The sequence below is a fragment of the Eumetopias jubatus genome, unplaced genomic scaffold, assembly GCF_037043125.1.
Source record: "Eumetopias jubatus isolate StellerSeaLion01/CBP00866 unplaced genomic scaffold, mEumJub1_p1.0 scaffold_16, whole genome shotgun sequence".
Lineage (NCBI taxonomy): Eukaryota > Metazoa > Chordata > Mammalia > Carnivora > Otariidae > Eumetopias > Eumetopias jubatus.
The window spans coordinates 75,566,652-75,582,314 of NW_028274822.1; the positions used below are offsets into that span (position 1 = coordinate 75,566,652).

At 59.1% G+C, this 15,663-nt stretch overlaps 1 protein-coding gene across 1 annotated transcript in view; it reads right to left on the reverse strand.

Moving 5' to 3' along the window:
• Positions 1-62: 62 nt before the first annotated feature.
• Positions 63-15,663, reverse strand: part of FAM222A (family with sequence similarity 222 member A) — a 54,610-nt gene continuing 39,009 nt past the window's right edge. The window contains exon 3 of the mRNA XM_028116665.2: positions 63-2,564. Within this exon, the coding sequence (XP_027972466.1) occupies positions 1,282-2,564 (1,283 nt within the window). The 3' untranslated portion in view covers positions 63-1,281. The remainder of the gene's footprint in view (positions 2,565-15,663) is intronic.

The following is a 15,663-nucleotide window of genomic DNA, read 5'->3' on the forward strand; positions in this document are numbered from 1 at the left end:
TCTTCGTTTTTAAAACAATATAGTGCAGACTGCACTTCTCACAGTAGAATATAATGGTCAATTTTAGTATAAAAAAAAAACATTCTCAGAGATTTGTAAATGCACTTAGTGCTTGAACAGGCCTTGGAGAGATACAGTACCGCTTCCGGAGTGCCAGAGGGGCCAGGGCTCGGGGAATCCGGGCCTTGGGGACGTAACGGGGAAGGGGGGGGGGATCCCTGCCTGCCTCCCCCCCTGGACCCTTGATGGTGCGCGGCAGGCCTTGGAGGGCAGCTTGCAAGAAGGGAGTTGGATTGGCTCTCCCAACTAAAACCAGTAGGTCGCCTCCTCGCTGGCTCCTAGGGAAACCCCCGAAGAAGGGAGGGTAGGGTCCTTCTGACTGGTGTCGAAGATGGCAGGCCCACTGCTAGCCCCTGTGGTGCCTTTGTGCGAATAGGGAAAATGGCACCCCTTCCTCAAGATTCGGAAAATTGCCATAATAAATATACAAGTCTAGGATGCAAATGGTGTCTCCTTGGACGAGGTGCCCTTGTGCAGTGCACAGCCTATACAACTGTGTCCAGCAGCCCTGTAAGATGTGGCGAGAAGGGGGAAGGTGGTAGTACAGGGTTTGGAGAGAGTGGGGATGGGGTACAATTCTGTGTTGGGAAGGAATGGGAGGAGGGGAAGGAGAACCTAGAGGAGGAGGGAGGAGCAGGGGGCACTGGTAGTCCTTGGAGCCTCTATTAGAGTGGTCTTCACCTGGATTGGCCAGCAGGGGACACTGTAGGCCCTGTGACTTCCTATGCCCCTTCTTGGCTCCTTTTCCAAGAGACTGGGGAGCTATGGGGGAGCGGGGAGGAGATGTCTGAACCCCGGGGGGCTGCTCTGACCCCACCCTGACTCTAGACTGTCACATTTTCTCCTGTATCCCACCCTGGCCTGAGCTCCTCTCCTGGGAAAGCCAGAAAGAACCATTCCTGTTTTAAGGTGGTTTCTCTCTCCCTGCCTCTGCCAGCTTGGAAGGAGGACAGGCTGGCCATCCGCGGCTGCCCTGGGCTCCCCCCGCCCCCGTATCCTAGGGCAGCCGATGGCAGGGAGGGGCCTGGGGGAGCCAGGTCGCCCTGCTACTCCCCATCAGGTGGCCGCACGGCAGCAGCCAGCCTGGCTTCCCTGTGGGCCTCCATGGGCACCCGGGCATGGGGCGAGGCCGGGTGCCCCAGGGCACCGCCCACCCTGCTCCGCGGCCTGCCTCCCCGCTCGGCGCCCTGTCCGTCTGTCTGTGCGGCCGCCGGGCAGGCCTTATCTGTAGACGGGCAGGCGGATGTGGGCGTGCTGGTGGTCGAGCAGCCGGGGCACGGCCACTGTCTCATAGCCCTTGCCCAGCATCTGCTCCTTGATGCAGGGGGGCCGGATGTCATTGATGAGATACTCCAGCGACTGCAGGCTGCTGCTCAGCACCGCCGTGTTGCACATGCTCTTGCTGGGCAGGCCCGAGAGGGCCTCCACGGGGGGCCCCGCCAGCTCCCGGGCCGCCCCCGGCCCCAGCTCGGTGACTGCCGCCGCCGCCGCCGCTGGGTTATAGCAGTCGCTGGTGGGGGTCACCAGCACGCTGTTCCAGGGGGCGGCGAAATACTGGCCCACAGTGAAGCTGGTGGGCAGCCCCATGCCGCAGTTGAGGGGCGACCCGCCGGCCCGCTCATACACCCGCCCCCCACAGGCCTCAGGGGACTTGCTGGCCACCGTGCCGCCACTGTAGGCCCGCAGTGGCTGGGGTGGCGGTGGGGGCGGCTTCTGCGGCCACAGCAGGTAATCCAGGCCCCCGTCCGCGTACCCTGCAGGCTTGGTGGCCCCAGCCAATGTCAAGGCTGCCGTGCTCCCCTGGCCCAGCTCGGCGCCCTTCCGGCAGTCGGGCAGGCCGGCAGCAGCCGCGTAGGCCATGCCGGGGAAGCCAGGCACGGGACCATGCTTGGCCGGGCTGGGGCGGGGACCGGCTACGGCCTGGCAGGCGGTGGGCGCAGCGCCCGGGGCCTGGCACTGCTGGTTGAGCTGGTAGAGGATGCTGTGGATGGAGGGCAGGTTGGAAGGCGGCAGGGGCAGGCCACGGCCGGGCAGGGGAATGACGGAGGCGGCGGTGGCGGCGGCTGCGGGCAGGCCGGGTGGCGGGGCGGGCGCCTCGGGGGGCTTGGGGTAGGCCAGGGGCCCCAGAGTGCTGGGCGCCGGGTAGGGCGCGATGCCCACCTGCACGGCGGCCGGCGACAGCTTGGTCCGCTTGCCCTCAGCGCTCTTGAGCACGCTTTTGGCGGGCCCGGCGGGTGCGGCGGCGCCCGAGGAGGAGACGGCGGCCTTGACGATGGCCAGCAGGCCCTGGTAGCCGGCGGCGTGCTGCGGGTACGGGCTGTAGCGCTGGCCGCTCGTGTCATAGCCGTTGACGGTGCGGCCGAGGTGCTTGTGCTGCGGCACCCGGATGTTGGTGGGGAAGATCTTGATGGACAGCGGGCTGTTGGCCACCTTCTCGGCGTAGGCGTCCAGCTCGGCCGGGCTCGGGTAACGGGACGAATGCATGGAGCTGGCCGCCGTCTCGCCTACGGGGACAAGTCGGAGAGGAAAGCACAGGTGAGAGCCGCCCCTGTGAGCCGGGAAGGCCACAGCCCCGCCCGCCGCCAGCCGGGGTGGGGGGGGCTCACTCTGCCCCGGTTCCCCATCCATCCCCCCCTCCCCGCTCCTCCACTTTGTTCCTTCTACGCTCCGAAGCTCCGGATCTGGTGTCAAGTAGGGGAAGGAAACCACACATTTCGTAAGCTGAACTTTCACGGATGGAGCGTGCTCCTGTAACACCCGTGTGCCCGAGCGATGGGACGCTGCCAGTCCCCCAGAGCCCCCTGTGTCCCCGCCCGAGTGCACAGCTGTCCTGATGTCTGATGGCAGTGTCTGTACAGGGAGAATGGAATCCTGCCACGCGACCCCGCCCGCATCGGCCTCTGCCACTTAGGGTGGCTTATGGGATTCGCCCGGGGGTGGGGGGGGCGTGGTTCGTGCTTTCTCACTGCTCCGTGGTCCTCTTGTGGGACGCAACAATCACAATGTACTCATCCTTGCTACTGTTGGTGGCGCTGGGGCCGATACACTTAGCACCACGCGCCCTCATGCCCACGTTATCCAGTGATTTCTGTTGGGACTATGCCTAGCAGGGGGATTTGGGGCAGGTGAAGATGAACCCTAGGAGAAAATACCCGCAGTTTTTGCCAAAGAGAATGTGCCAGGCTCGCCCCCGCCCCCGTCCCGGCAGAGCACAGGAGTTCTGGGACCTCCACACGCTCAGTGATGCTTGGTGTCACCTGCCTTAACACCACCGCTGGGAGGGGCCGTTCCTCCTATTTCTTCATCATCCTCTCTGTGCCTCCCTTTCCTCACCTGTAAAATGGGGCGATGAGGACCTGCCGAACCCTGTGGGACGGTTAAGCGTGCTGCTCCACGGACGGAGCCCAAGGCCTAGAGCGGGGGACGTGATGCAGGCGGGAGCTGCTCTCTTGGCTTCCACCGGCTGCTCACACGCCCGTGCTCAGTCCGTAGCTGGTGATGAGGGACTTCATACACCCCGGCTGCCCAGCTCCTCCCCGAGTCTGCCTGTCACCCCTGCCTTTTCTGCACACGGTCAGCATGGGGCTGAAGGGTGCACTCTGTGCGACAGGTTGACTGTTCTACTCTTGGTGGCACAACCGGCCCCTCCCGTGGGGGAGGTGGGTTGCTGTGGGAGGACCCCCCGTCTCCCATCCCAAGCCCCTCCCTGGGCCTGAGACATTCCTCGGTGCTGCCCAGGACCGTCCCTGGGTGGGGAAGGGAGCAGGGGCCTCCATGCAATAGCTGGGAAGACCCTGGGCTTTAGAACTGGCTGGCTAGGTAGAATCCTGTCTGCTTGTGGGGCTTTCTGGCTGTGGGCAAATGGCTTGCCTGGCTGAGCCTCAGTTTCCCCACCTGTGGAATGGGGATCATGATTGTACCAGTCCTGCAGGGTGGCTTGGAGGAATGACTGTGCCAAGGGGCTGAGCAGAGGGTGTGAGGCATGCAGTTGGTGCTGGGAGGGGGTGACCTCTCTGGGCCCGGGAGGGGGCGAGGGGACCCCTCAAGGTCTCCACGGCACACTGCCTTCCTCCTGCCCCATGGGCACCCCTTGGGCCCACCAGTGACTCTAGGGGGGTACTTGAGAATGAGGCTTCTTCACTCTGGCCTCGGTTTCCTCATCTGTAAAATGGGGGTGATGTTGCCGGGGACACTGCCTCCCAGGGTGGCTGTGAGTTGTAACGAGTTGTGTGTGGTGGGGTGGCATTAGCAGAAGCAGGTGCTCACTACACGGGAGTGGTAATACCCTCCCCATCTGCCTGGAATAAGGGCCTTCCTGGGGAGGAGGGGGCAGGGGCTCGGGCTGCCCTTCCTCCTGACCAGCACAGGTGGGCCCGGCATGGTGGCTGGGGTGGAGTGCCGACGCCACCACCTTTCTCAGGCCTCCTCCCCATCCGTTGGAAGGCCTTACCCCACATCCCATCCTTCCCGAGGCTCACCCCCAATCCCCTTGTTGGGCTCACAGCCAATCTGAGCAAGATATGTGCTGTGATAGGGAGGCACAGGCATTCTGGGATGCAGGGGGGCCTCACTCAGGCAGGCTTTGGAAAGCGAGACGGCTTTTTAGAAGAAAGAGCATCCCAGTTAAGGCGATGTTCTTGAAAGGGGTGAGGAGGGAGCAGAGAAACAGATTTCAGGCAGAAGAAACAGCACAGGCAGAGTTCCAGAGGTGAGGAAGCCTGTCCCGAGTGGGAAATGTAAGTAATTCAGAATGAGAGCAGAAGCCCAGGGCAGACAATCGTGCGAGAGAGGCGGCCTGGGAGGGCATCGGGCTGGTGCAGAGGGGCCTCCTCACGCTGTAGGGCAGTGGTTCTCCATCCCGCCGCCGCCCCCCCCAACTCCCCCACCACCCCCCCGCCCAGGGCACATTGACCAGTCTGGTGATGTGTTTGGTCCTCACACTTGGGTTGGGGGAGCCTCCACCCCAGCTACTGGTGTCCAGTGGGTAGTGGCCAGGGATGCCACACGACATCCTACAGCGCACAGGACTGCCTCCTCCACAAGAGTGTTGGAGAAGCCCTGCCCCAGGTTTTACGCAGGGGAGGGGTAGGGGCAGGTATGCGTGTTAGAAAGGTCATCCCCCTCTGCCCTGAGGTGCAGGAATGTGGTCTGACCTGGGCAGGGCAGCAGGGAAGGAAGAGGTAGGCAGCCCTCAGCATCCCAAGGAGACTGGGCAGGTGCCCCTCCATCCCTTTGTCCTGATCCTGGCTGGGCAGGTGGAGCTGACCCCTGTCAGGCCACAGGCCTCCATCCTGACCCTGCCTGGGGCAGCCCCCTCCTAAGTGGCCTAAAATAAACTCAGTGTGGAGAATGGAAATGTCACTTTGGCCAACGGGGGAATCTTTCTCCGAGATTGGATTTAAACTACATTATACAAGCAATTTCATGGGCACTTAGCGCCGCTCGGAGAGTCCCGCAAAAAAGGGACCAGCTCTTCATTTACCAGCCATAAATCAGCAGTTGCTATAATGAGCACAAAAATGTCACTTTTATGCAATTTTACAGATGAACAAAACTGGTGAAATTAACTGTGGTAACCTACTATAGTCAGCAAAAGAGGCTGCCGGGGAAAAAAATTATATCTGTGTGTATTTTTGTTCCTCTTAAACCCTCTTCCCAAGCAGGTTTCTGCCATTGTGGTGTGAAAACTCATTTGTCCTCACCATTATACTTTCATTTGGAGTTTATCTTGAGTATCCAATGAGCCACCAACTGTGAAAATGATTAAATCTACAAAATCTATCTAATGGATGGAATAAATTAGGTGTTTAAAACCTTTAAGAAGAAGAAGAAGGAGGGGGCGGATAAAAAAGAGTCCTGCCTGTCACTGGTTCCCATTCACTGCGAGGAGGAGCCTGTCTGGGCCCCGGCTGGTCAGCGGGGCTCCACGAGGCTGGGTTGGGGTCTCCATTTGTGGGAGCGGATGGGGGCCGCCCTTTGGCTGCGCTGACTACGGGCTAGGCTCCGCGCCCACAGCTTTTCTTGACGTCTCTTGTTTGGAGCACCTGACCCCTCTGAGAGCTGGGAGGGGTGCCCGTTTTACAGAGGAGGAAGGAGACGGGTTGTGGCATTTGGCAGGCAGCCTCCAGCATCTGCCATGCTCCCTGTGCAGTCCTCCTCACCTCCTGATTCTCACCCCTGGGTACAGGCTCCTCCCAGGCCAGGCGACCTGCGGGACCTCTGAGGTCCAGGGGAGGAGACACAGTGTGACTGTCACGGACGCACTGGGCTTCCCCCTCACCCACTCGAATCACTTGCTCTGGGAGCAGCCCACCGAGCAGCCCGCGGCGAGATGAACTGGGGTCTCCTGCCCACAGCTGCGTGAGGTGGCCTTCTGGAGGCAGGTCCTCCAGCCCCAGTCAGGCCTTCGGATGAGTGCAGCCCCAGCCGACACCCTGACTGCAGCCTCAGGGGGGAGACAGAGCAGAGCTACCCAGCGAAGCTGCCCGTGAATTCCTGACTCACAGAAACCATAAGAGAGAATACATGTCTATCGTTGTCTTAAGCCACTAAGTTCTGAAGCAACCAGTTAACACAGCAGTAGATAACCAGCACAGGCTCCCAGCTGGCAGACGAGGAAGGGAGCTCCCAGCCTCAGAGGCCACACAACTGGGCGAGGAGCAGAGCTGAGCTGCGGACCCGGTCTGCCTTCCTTCCAAGTCCCCTCCACCGCACCTGCATCCCAAGGAGGGGCCTTTAAGTCAGCCTGGAGGCCCAGAGAGGTGGGAGGTGAGTCCCCAGAGGTCACAGGCCAGGCAGCTGTCACTCCTGCCCTTGGCCGGCTCCTGGAGCCTGCCGGCTGGCAGCCCACAACAGACCTCACCTGGGCCTGTGCTCAGGGTTCTTTAGTGTTGTGACTGCGAGTGCCTCGGGCGGGGGGCGTGGACCTGCCCCTGCATGTGACCAGAGTCCCTTGTCCCAAACCTGGCCTGGCTGCAGTGTCTCTGTGGCCCCGGGAGTCTACAGCTCCTACTCTACCCCTTGTTCCTGAGGGGCTTTCTCCTGAGCCAGCCTAGGTACCTCAGACCCAGCCTTTACCCCCAAGGGATGGCAGCCGTGGCTTGGGGGGGGGCGTGTCTCTGGCCACTCGGGCCAGGCTGAGCCCCTTACCCGGAGCTTGGTGAAGGCTCTAGACTCTCCCCTGGAGGAGGGGGGCAGCCACAAGTTCAGCCCAGCTGCACAGCCCCGTGTGGTCAGGGTAATGACACAGAGAGGGCCTCACAGAAGGAGCCAGCTGAGCCAGCAGTCCCCAGTGGTGAGGATGGGCGGCAGGGCTCACAGGGTTAACGTGTGGCGGGCGAGGTGGGGAGCCTGCTGGGGGACCCCAGGGCCTCTCTCTTCGATGCTACTCCCTCCCTGCCTTCCCTGATACCTCCAGCTGGACTAGGGGAGCCCCTCCCCCGGAGGTCCCATCAGTGCCTGGGCACGGCCACCTCGGGCACCACAGCAGATCCTGGTGGCCCTGGGCCTGTCCTCCTGCCCCAGCAGACTCGGGCTCCCTGAGCTGGCCTGTTCACTGCCGTGTCCCCAGGTGTCTACAGGACACAGAGTAGGTTTCCGGGAATGTCATACTGGATGACGAGGCTGTGTCCGGACGGACGCCTCCGGCCTGGGGGCCCCTGTTCGCGGCCAGTCATGACACGTGGGAGAATGAGTCCTAGGGGGAGCTAAGCCAAGGAGACAGCCCCGTGGAGAGCTGCCTCTCTGAAGCCTCCCTCCAGCTTCCAGGCCCTTGTCTATGCGTGTACAGGGCCTTGGAGGAGCAGCGGCGGTGAGAGCAGAGTCCGTGCCCTCACGGAGTGACAGTCTAGCAGGGGCGACAATCCTATAACCACGTCAGGCAGCCACAGGCCCCGGCAACAAGGACAAAGCAGGCGTGCTAGTTTTTAAAACCTGTCCACGAATTCTTTGGCACTCCTCCCACAAGTAGTGGAGGCCGATCTTCCTTCGCTCTAACGGGAGGTAACTCAGCTACTCCGTTCTGTTGAGGGGGGCGTGGCAGGCGTGGTGCCGGGCGGCCATCCTGGCTGGGCAGCTACAGGCAGCGTGGCTTTGCACAGAGACTGAGGTGGCTCTGTGTCGGTCTGTCGGGGTGTCCATCCCTGGCACCCAGCCACTGTGCTCTGCTAAGCCCAGGCCACATGGAGAGACCCCGTGTGGGCGTTTGAGTGGACCGTTGGCATCCACCACCTGATGTGTGACGTAGCAAGCCTTCAGAAGTTTCCAGCCCCCAGCCCGGGTCTTCCCAGGCCAGCAGAGGCCTTCCCGACCCTGCTCCCGGCAGCGTCACGGAGCTGACACACCCTCCCCACTGTGCCCTTGTCTGTGCTCCGAGCATGGATAGATGGCTGTTGTAGGCTTCTGAATCTGGGGGTAGTTTGTTATGCAAGCACAGTAAGCAAAACAGCAGGGCACAGGGGGCAGGGAGTGACCCGGGGGAGGGGTGCCTAGTGTGGACTTGGTGATCAGTGAAGGAGGCATCTCTGATCACGTGGCCTTTGAGGGAAGGCTGCGAAGTGAGGGAGAGAGCCACGTGGCTCTCTGACAGAAGAGTGGTCTCCGCTAGGGGACAGCAAGTGCCAAGGCCAAGGGGACTGGGGAAGCAGAGTCTACAGGCGAGGGTCGTAGAAGGTGGACGGGGTCGGGCACTATGAGGACCTAGGCTCTTGCTCTGCATTGGAGGGCGGGGACCAGAGCAGCGACATGACCTTCCTTGAGTTTTGATGGGACCCCTCAGGCTCCTGGGTGGGAAATAGGGCAGGTAAAGGAGGCTCACGAAGAAGTCCTGGGAGCACCCTCATTGTTCCCACGAGACAGAGTACCCAGCAGGTCCTCAGCAGAAATGTGCTTTGCTGGGCCTTAAAACTCGGGTTCTAGAAGGCTCTGACGAAGTGGGCAAAGGTGTGCAGTACAGGCCCGTGTAAAGGAGGTTGCAGAGGGACTGTACCCATGAGCCCTCAGTCTCTCTCCTTCCCTCTCGAAGGAGGGGGGGGGGTGTCAAGCCAAGACTTGAAGAGAAAAGCCCCGGATGCCAGCATGGCCCTGCCTGGTGAGGGGGGCTATTTTATTTCTTCTCTGTGCTTTTCTGCAGTCGCCAGGGGCTGGCCATGACCGTGTGTCGCGTTAGGGTGGGGGACAGGCCCGCAGCTCTCCTTCCTCCCAGGGCCCTGCCCTTGACGCCTGCGTCATGCAGCCTGCTTCAGAGCTGCCGCCTCTTCCCTTGGCCTTGAGCAGCCCGAGGCCCTCCCTGGCTCCCTGCCTGGGCCCCCGCCACCGTCAGGCTGCCTCTACTCCTGAGCAGAGCACGAAGGGCGGTTGGCAGCCTTTTGAGAAGGCAGCACAGCGCGGGGGAGGGGGGAAGCAAACGTGGGCTGAGTCACAGACGTCTGGGTTCAAATCTTGACTCTGCCGCTCATGGTGTGGCTTCAGGCAGGCTGCTACCCCTCTCTGGGCCTCAGTTTTCTCTTGGGCAAAATGGGGACGCTGCTGCTGGTCTTGGGAGAGTTTTTATGAGGGCCGTCAAGGGGCCTATCCTCAGGGTGCCATGGTGGCTGGTGGTGATGAATTCACTAAAGCCCTCGGGTGCGTCTCTGTAACACCCTCCATTGAGCCCCTGTTTGTGTGAAGTCTGAAACACTCAGGTTGGCATTCGAGGCCTCGGCCATGTGACCCTGACCTCTCTCTGCAGCCCTCCTTCCCCACAGGCCCCGTGGACACACCCACAGTGTCCCTGGGACCCCTCTCACGTGCCGACAAACACCCTCGGTGGAGCGTTGCCCTGGGCCACATCTTCCCAGCCCTGCCCTCTGACGCCCCTGGGTTTCAGAAGAGGAGCGGAGACATTCAGGGAACAGGGTGTCAAGTGTGGATTGCTAATGCGACTCCCTGAATGTTGTTGCTGAGTACTGGAGGACAGGGGGGCTGGGAATGGCCCGGGCAGGGACTGGGGTGGGTGGGGAGGCTGTGCCCGGCCCAGAGGCATGCACCCCCAAAACCGTGCTCAGAACACGGCTCAGGGCAAACCGTACACCTGCCGGGTGGAAGGTGCCCCGAGGAACCACCAGTTCAAGAGCCCTGGTGGCACAGAAAAGATCTGTGAGCCAGATTCTGAGCCCCCGTCATCTGTCCCCCAGGCCCCCACTCTCAGTCGCTGCGCACCACGGACGCCCTGGCTCGGGACGGGTCTCTCACCCTGACATGCTTCCCCTCGGTAACCAAATTCCCACTGGTCCTTTAGAGCCCAGCTGGAATGATGTCCCCTTGTGCTCACAACCCGTGGACACCCTCCTCCTCTGGTCTGTGTCCATCGGTCCCCCACACCTTGGTGGGAAATCCCCCGTCTCTGCCCACTGCACCCCCAGCTCCTGGTGGAGAGTGGTGAGTCTGGGGTCGGGGTGGAACTGTCCATATAGAGCCTGGCGTACAGAAGGTGTCTTGAGTTATGCACTGCGAGAATGGAGTAAGAAGCCGCTGGCTCTGATGCTCCAGGTCTCCGCGGGGACAGGCTCTGCACCCCCTCCCCCGTCCCGGGGCCCCCAGGCTGTAACTGTCCCTTGTCTCCTGGGCGAAATGCTGAGGGCAAGCCTGGCTCTTTCTCACCACCCTGACCCCTGAAAAAAGTGTGGAACCACAGCAGGTGCTTGCAAGGCGCTGCGGAGTCCAGCGACGCCCCTGTTCCGAGGCCCCCGGGAGGCTGCGGGGGCAGCAGACAGATGGAACCGGGGCTCCCGTGCGCGGGAACCACAGCACCCACCCTGCGAGCTGGGCTGCCCTGCCCCATGGCCCCCATTAGAGTCCTGTCGGGAGATTTAAAAGGCTGGCTGCAAGTGCGGATGAGTTGTTCCTGCCATTACGTTAATGTTATGGGCCTTTTACAGGTGCCTTAAAGAAACGTGGTTATTAACGAGTATGTTAAGCCAATTAAAAGCAGCCCTTTGAGTGGGATTTATATTGCTACAGGGAGACAGGAGAGCGGGACTTGGTGGCCCCTGGCAGCCCCCCGTCAGGAGGGGAGAAGCCCGGGTGGACGGGTGGGGGCTCTGCAGGAGAGCCCACACAGGTGCAAAGCTCGGACCCTGGCTGGGGTGGGACCGTGGTGGACTGATGCGCAGTGTTACTGCTTTCAGTGGCTGACCCTGGGCACGCCGCTTAACGGGACCCTCAGTTTCTCATCTCTGAGGGGAGAAGGGGTGGACAAATCACAGGTGGCCGAAGTCCATGCGATACTCTGCGCTGTAAGGCCCATGGTAGTCGCTCCCCGAGGGGCAGGTAGAGGAGGGCATGGTGGTGGATTCAGGGGTGGGGTTCGGGGGGGTGGGGAGACGCCAGCCCAGAATTCCTGCTCCAGGCTCCGGGGTTTTCCGTGGGCCCCCAGGCACCTCCCATGGCCACATGCCTGCCCTGCAGGTACTGTCCAGCTGATGGCAGGTTCCTGCCGGTCCACTGGACACACTCCTACAGAAGTTGTTCCCTTGGGGGACCTGGGATTTTTTTTTTTTTTTTTTTTTTTTTTTGACTGTAAGATGGAGCTGACTGTGGCTTTCCCCTCGGAGGACTGGGAGGACTAAAGGTGTACCAGGCCCAGAGCAGGTGCTCAGCAAATGTCATTTCTTTCTCATGCGGTTGCACATTTTGCCTGTCCTTGCCTCGGGCTCCCAGAAGCCACCAAACTCGCGTTACCTTGCTGAAATGGGGGAGGGGTGTCCCGGGCCATCGAGGGCACAAGGGGTCCCTGAGCATAGGGCCTGGCCCAAGCCCACAGGGAGGAGCAGTCCGCATCTGCATTCCCCTTTGCTGCCGACACTCTGCCCTTGGAGGTGGCAGCCTCCTGAATGCTCAATTAACGTGACGCTAATTAGCTGGTGGCACCAGCAGAATCCCTAATGAGGCCGCCCAGGAAGGTGGGGGAGGTGGGGAAGGCGGCTGGGCCGGGGCAGATGCAGCTGTCCTCTGGCCTGCACTGGGAGGGCTGGGGGGGAAGGGACGAGGGTGGCTGCCAACAACCCTGACGTGCCCCCAGCCCGCTGCCTGGGGTGTGAATCCAGGTGCCCCAGTCACCAGCAGGGTGCCTTCAGGGGGGTGACGCAGCTCCCTGGTCTCCACCTGCCCTAAGAGAACAGAGTGGGTCTTCCGTGAGAGAATGCATGTCAGAAATCTTGGTACAACGTGGGTGCTCAGAGAAGGCTGGCCGCCTGCCTTCTAGCTCTTTCTGGACCAGACTAGGCAGTGCAGGGTGGCGGTGATCACTGGGCACTGCAGGAAGGATCCTCTCATTCTCCAACCATGTGCGTGCACATGCATGCAGGCTCACGTGTACACACGCTCAGATGTTTAGGGGCACGCGTGTGGACTCACAGGTGCCCAGATATTGAGGGCTGTCCTGTACACAGACGGGGAGGTGCTCAGAGGCTCACGCGTGCATCCACACATGCCTTCCACGCCCTGGAGTGCCCAAGGGGGCCCTGCAGGCTGGGCTGGGTGGATTTTAATCCCTCACGCAGCCTGGCCTTCCTGCCCCTCACATGTGTCTCAGTTTCCCTTACCTGCTCCCTGCCTGGCCTCTGAGAGCCTACTGCTCACGGTCTCCCTCTGCCCAGCTCGCTGACTGCTGCCTGCCTGGTGCCCTCTGGAACTGCTGCCTCATCTTCCCTCCTTGTGGCCACATACATACCCCCTCTGTCTCCATCCACAACCACGTAGGTTTGACTCATCTACCCTTCCCTCCCCATGTGCCCGGCCCCCTCCCACCCCCTGCCCCTCCGCATTGCTCTCTTGCTCTCTCTCTGCAGTCACATCCCTGGCTGTCTGTTCTGGATACTGGTCCATCATTGGTGCTGCAGACACCCCCTCTCAATCTTTGGCTAGTCTTGACTTTTTTTTATGGTGCATTTTGCTGAGCGGCAGTTTTTAATTTTAATGTGTTCCAACTTGTTTCCTTTATTTGTGCTTCCCGCCCCCCCTTCCATTTGCAAATCCTTCCTGGTGGATATTCCCTGTCATTTGCTTCAAAGAATGATACGGTTTTGCATCGCATGGTACCAGATTTTTAGTCTGTCTGGAAGTCCTCATTGTGTGTGGTGTGAGGTAGGGCTCCAACGTCATTCATTCCATGTGAATAACCAGGGTCCTAGCACTATATGTCCATCTCCAGGGATCTGCAGCTTCTGCTTTGTCCCAAACTGAGCTTACATGCACACTGGTCCATGTCTAGATGTTCTGCTCCATGCCCTGGCTCCCTCTGTCCCCGTGCTGATCCCACCACCTCAGCCTTAAGCCAGAGCAATACTAGTCTGGTCCTCTACACTTATACTCTTTGTCAGAAGCACCTTGCCCATTCTTGGCCTTTTGTTCTTATCAACTTCAAAGTCAGCTTTTCAAGTTACACACACACATACACAAATGGTCAGGATGTAAGGATTGGATTGATTTTCACCCTATTGAAATCTCTGTCCATGTGCAGGGCGTATATCTACGTTTATTTAGGTCTTTAAAAAATATCACTGAACATGCTTTTCTCCACAAACGTCATTTACCTCTTTCACCAATTTATTTTAGTTTCTTAACATAATAATACTGTAACGTGGATAAAATGGACAATTCCTAGAAAGACACAAGCTACCTGACTGACTTACGAAGAAAGAGAAAATCCAAACAGACCTAGAACCAATAAAGAGCTGGAATTAGTCATCAGAACACTCCCCCTACAAGTCAACACCACAGTGAGATCCCACTTCCCAGCCAGGGGGATGGCTGGGATCAGAAAGCTGGGTGGTTAAGTTTCAGTAAAGATGTGGAGGAAGTGGTGCCTCACCTGCGGCCGGCGGGTGCGCACAACAGCACAGCTGCTCCGGGGACTGTTCTGGCAGCTCCTCAGAGAGTCAGAGAATGGCCACGTGCCCAAGCAACACAACTCTCAGGTTTACCCGCGAGACCATGAAAACCTGTGTCCCCGCAAAGACTTGTACACGAACATTCACAGCAGCATTACTCAGGATCGCCCCCAAAGGTGGAGCAACCCACACCCCTGTCCATGGGTACATGGTAAAGAAAACATGATGTAGCCATGCAAGGGAAGATTACTCAGTGATGACGAGGAATGACGTATGGGCACAAGCTACCTGGGGGCCGAACCCCGAAAACATAGGAAATGAAAACAGCCAAACACAAAGGGCCTCACCTTGTAGGATTGCATTTATCAGAAATGTCCGAGACAGGCAAATGCAGAGACAGTGGGTGAGCAAGCTGAATTATCAGGAGTCTGGAAGAAATGGGGACTGACTGTTCATGGGTGCGGGCTTTCTGTTTTGGCGATGATGGCACAACCCTGTGAATTCACTCTACAAAGTATTCACCAGTACACTTTGAATGGATGGAGTGTGTGGTACGTGTTACCGTACACGGAAAGCTGTTTCCAAAAAAAAAAAAGTAATAGTGTCTTTTTTAAAAATGTAATTTCCAGCTCTTTGTAGTTGGTATACAGTAGGAGCCAGCAAACCACCACGTATAGGCCAAGCCTGGCCTGCTGCCTGCTTTTGTAAATAAAGTTTTATTGGAATACAGCCACGCCGATTCATTTCCGCGCTACCACATGGCCGAGCTGAGTATGTTGCCATAGAGACTGTATGGCCTGCAGGGATGAAAATATCTGAAAAGTTACAGGAAATGTTTGCCAACTCCTGGTGCAGGGGAACACGGCGGCGTTTGTGTGTTGGCCTTATATCTGCAATCTTGCTGAATTCTTTTGGGGTTTCTATGCAGCTAGTTTCACTTCTTTCTAATCCTTATAGCTTGTTGTTTATTTTCTCTGTCTCACTAAGCTGGCCATGACCTCTGTGCAGGGTGGAAAGGCAGTGATTTGGATCTTTGGCTCTGATTTTAGCAACCCTCGGGTTGGTTTGTGGTGGATTATTTGTGGATGCTCTGTCGCAGAGGAAGTTTGCCTTCCTTCCTAGTGTAAGAGCTGATTTTTATTTGTTAAATCATAGAAAGGGGCCTGACCCTGTCTGGCCCTCTCCCAGCCCTTCATCTCTGAGCTTCTGTCCCCTCCTAGGCATGGTTCCTGTGGCGGGGGTGGCACTGGACCTTCCTTCTGTCCCCAGGCTGCACTCAGCAACAGCTCCATAATTGAATCTGCTACTAGAGGTTTGTTTTTAATTTTATTGGAATTTTAAATTGCTTTGTTTCTTCCGTATTTTATTAGTGTCAGTGGAAGCAGCTGCACCTGCAGGAATGCTCGTGGGGCTGCCGTTCCAGCCTTTTGGGGTCAAGGTTGGTGGGTGAGGGGTGGGAACGGGGGAGAAGAGCCTCTCCCTGCTCCTCTGGGGTTAGCAAGCCCTTCCTCCCATGAAGATGAGGGAGTGGGCTGGAAACCTTTTGTCCCTTTGTGAGTGCAGGGCGGGGGGGCTCCCACTTTCTGGGGGGAGGTGGGGCAGGTGAAGTGTTTGAGTCTGCTACCAGGCCCTGGGGGTTCTCTGTTCTTACCCTCCCATCACAGTGGAGTTAACAGGGCCGGAGCTGGCCAGTCACTCACTTGTCCAAGACCACACACATGCCCCATTTGGGGCA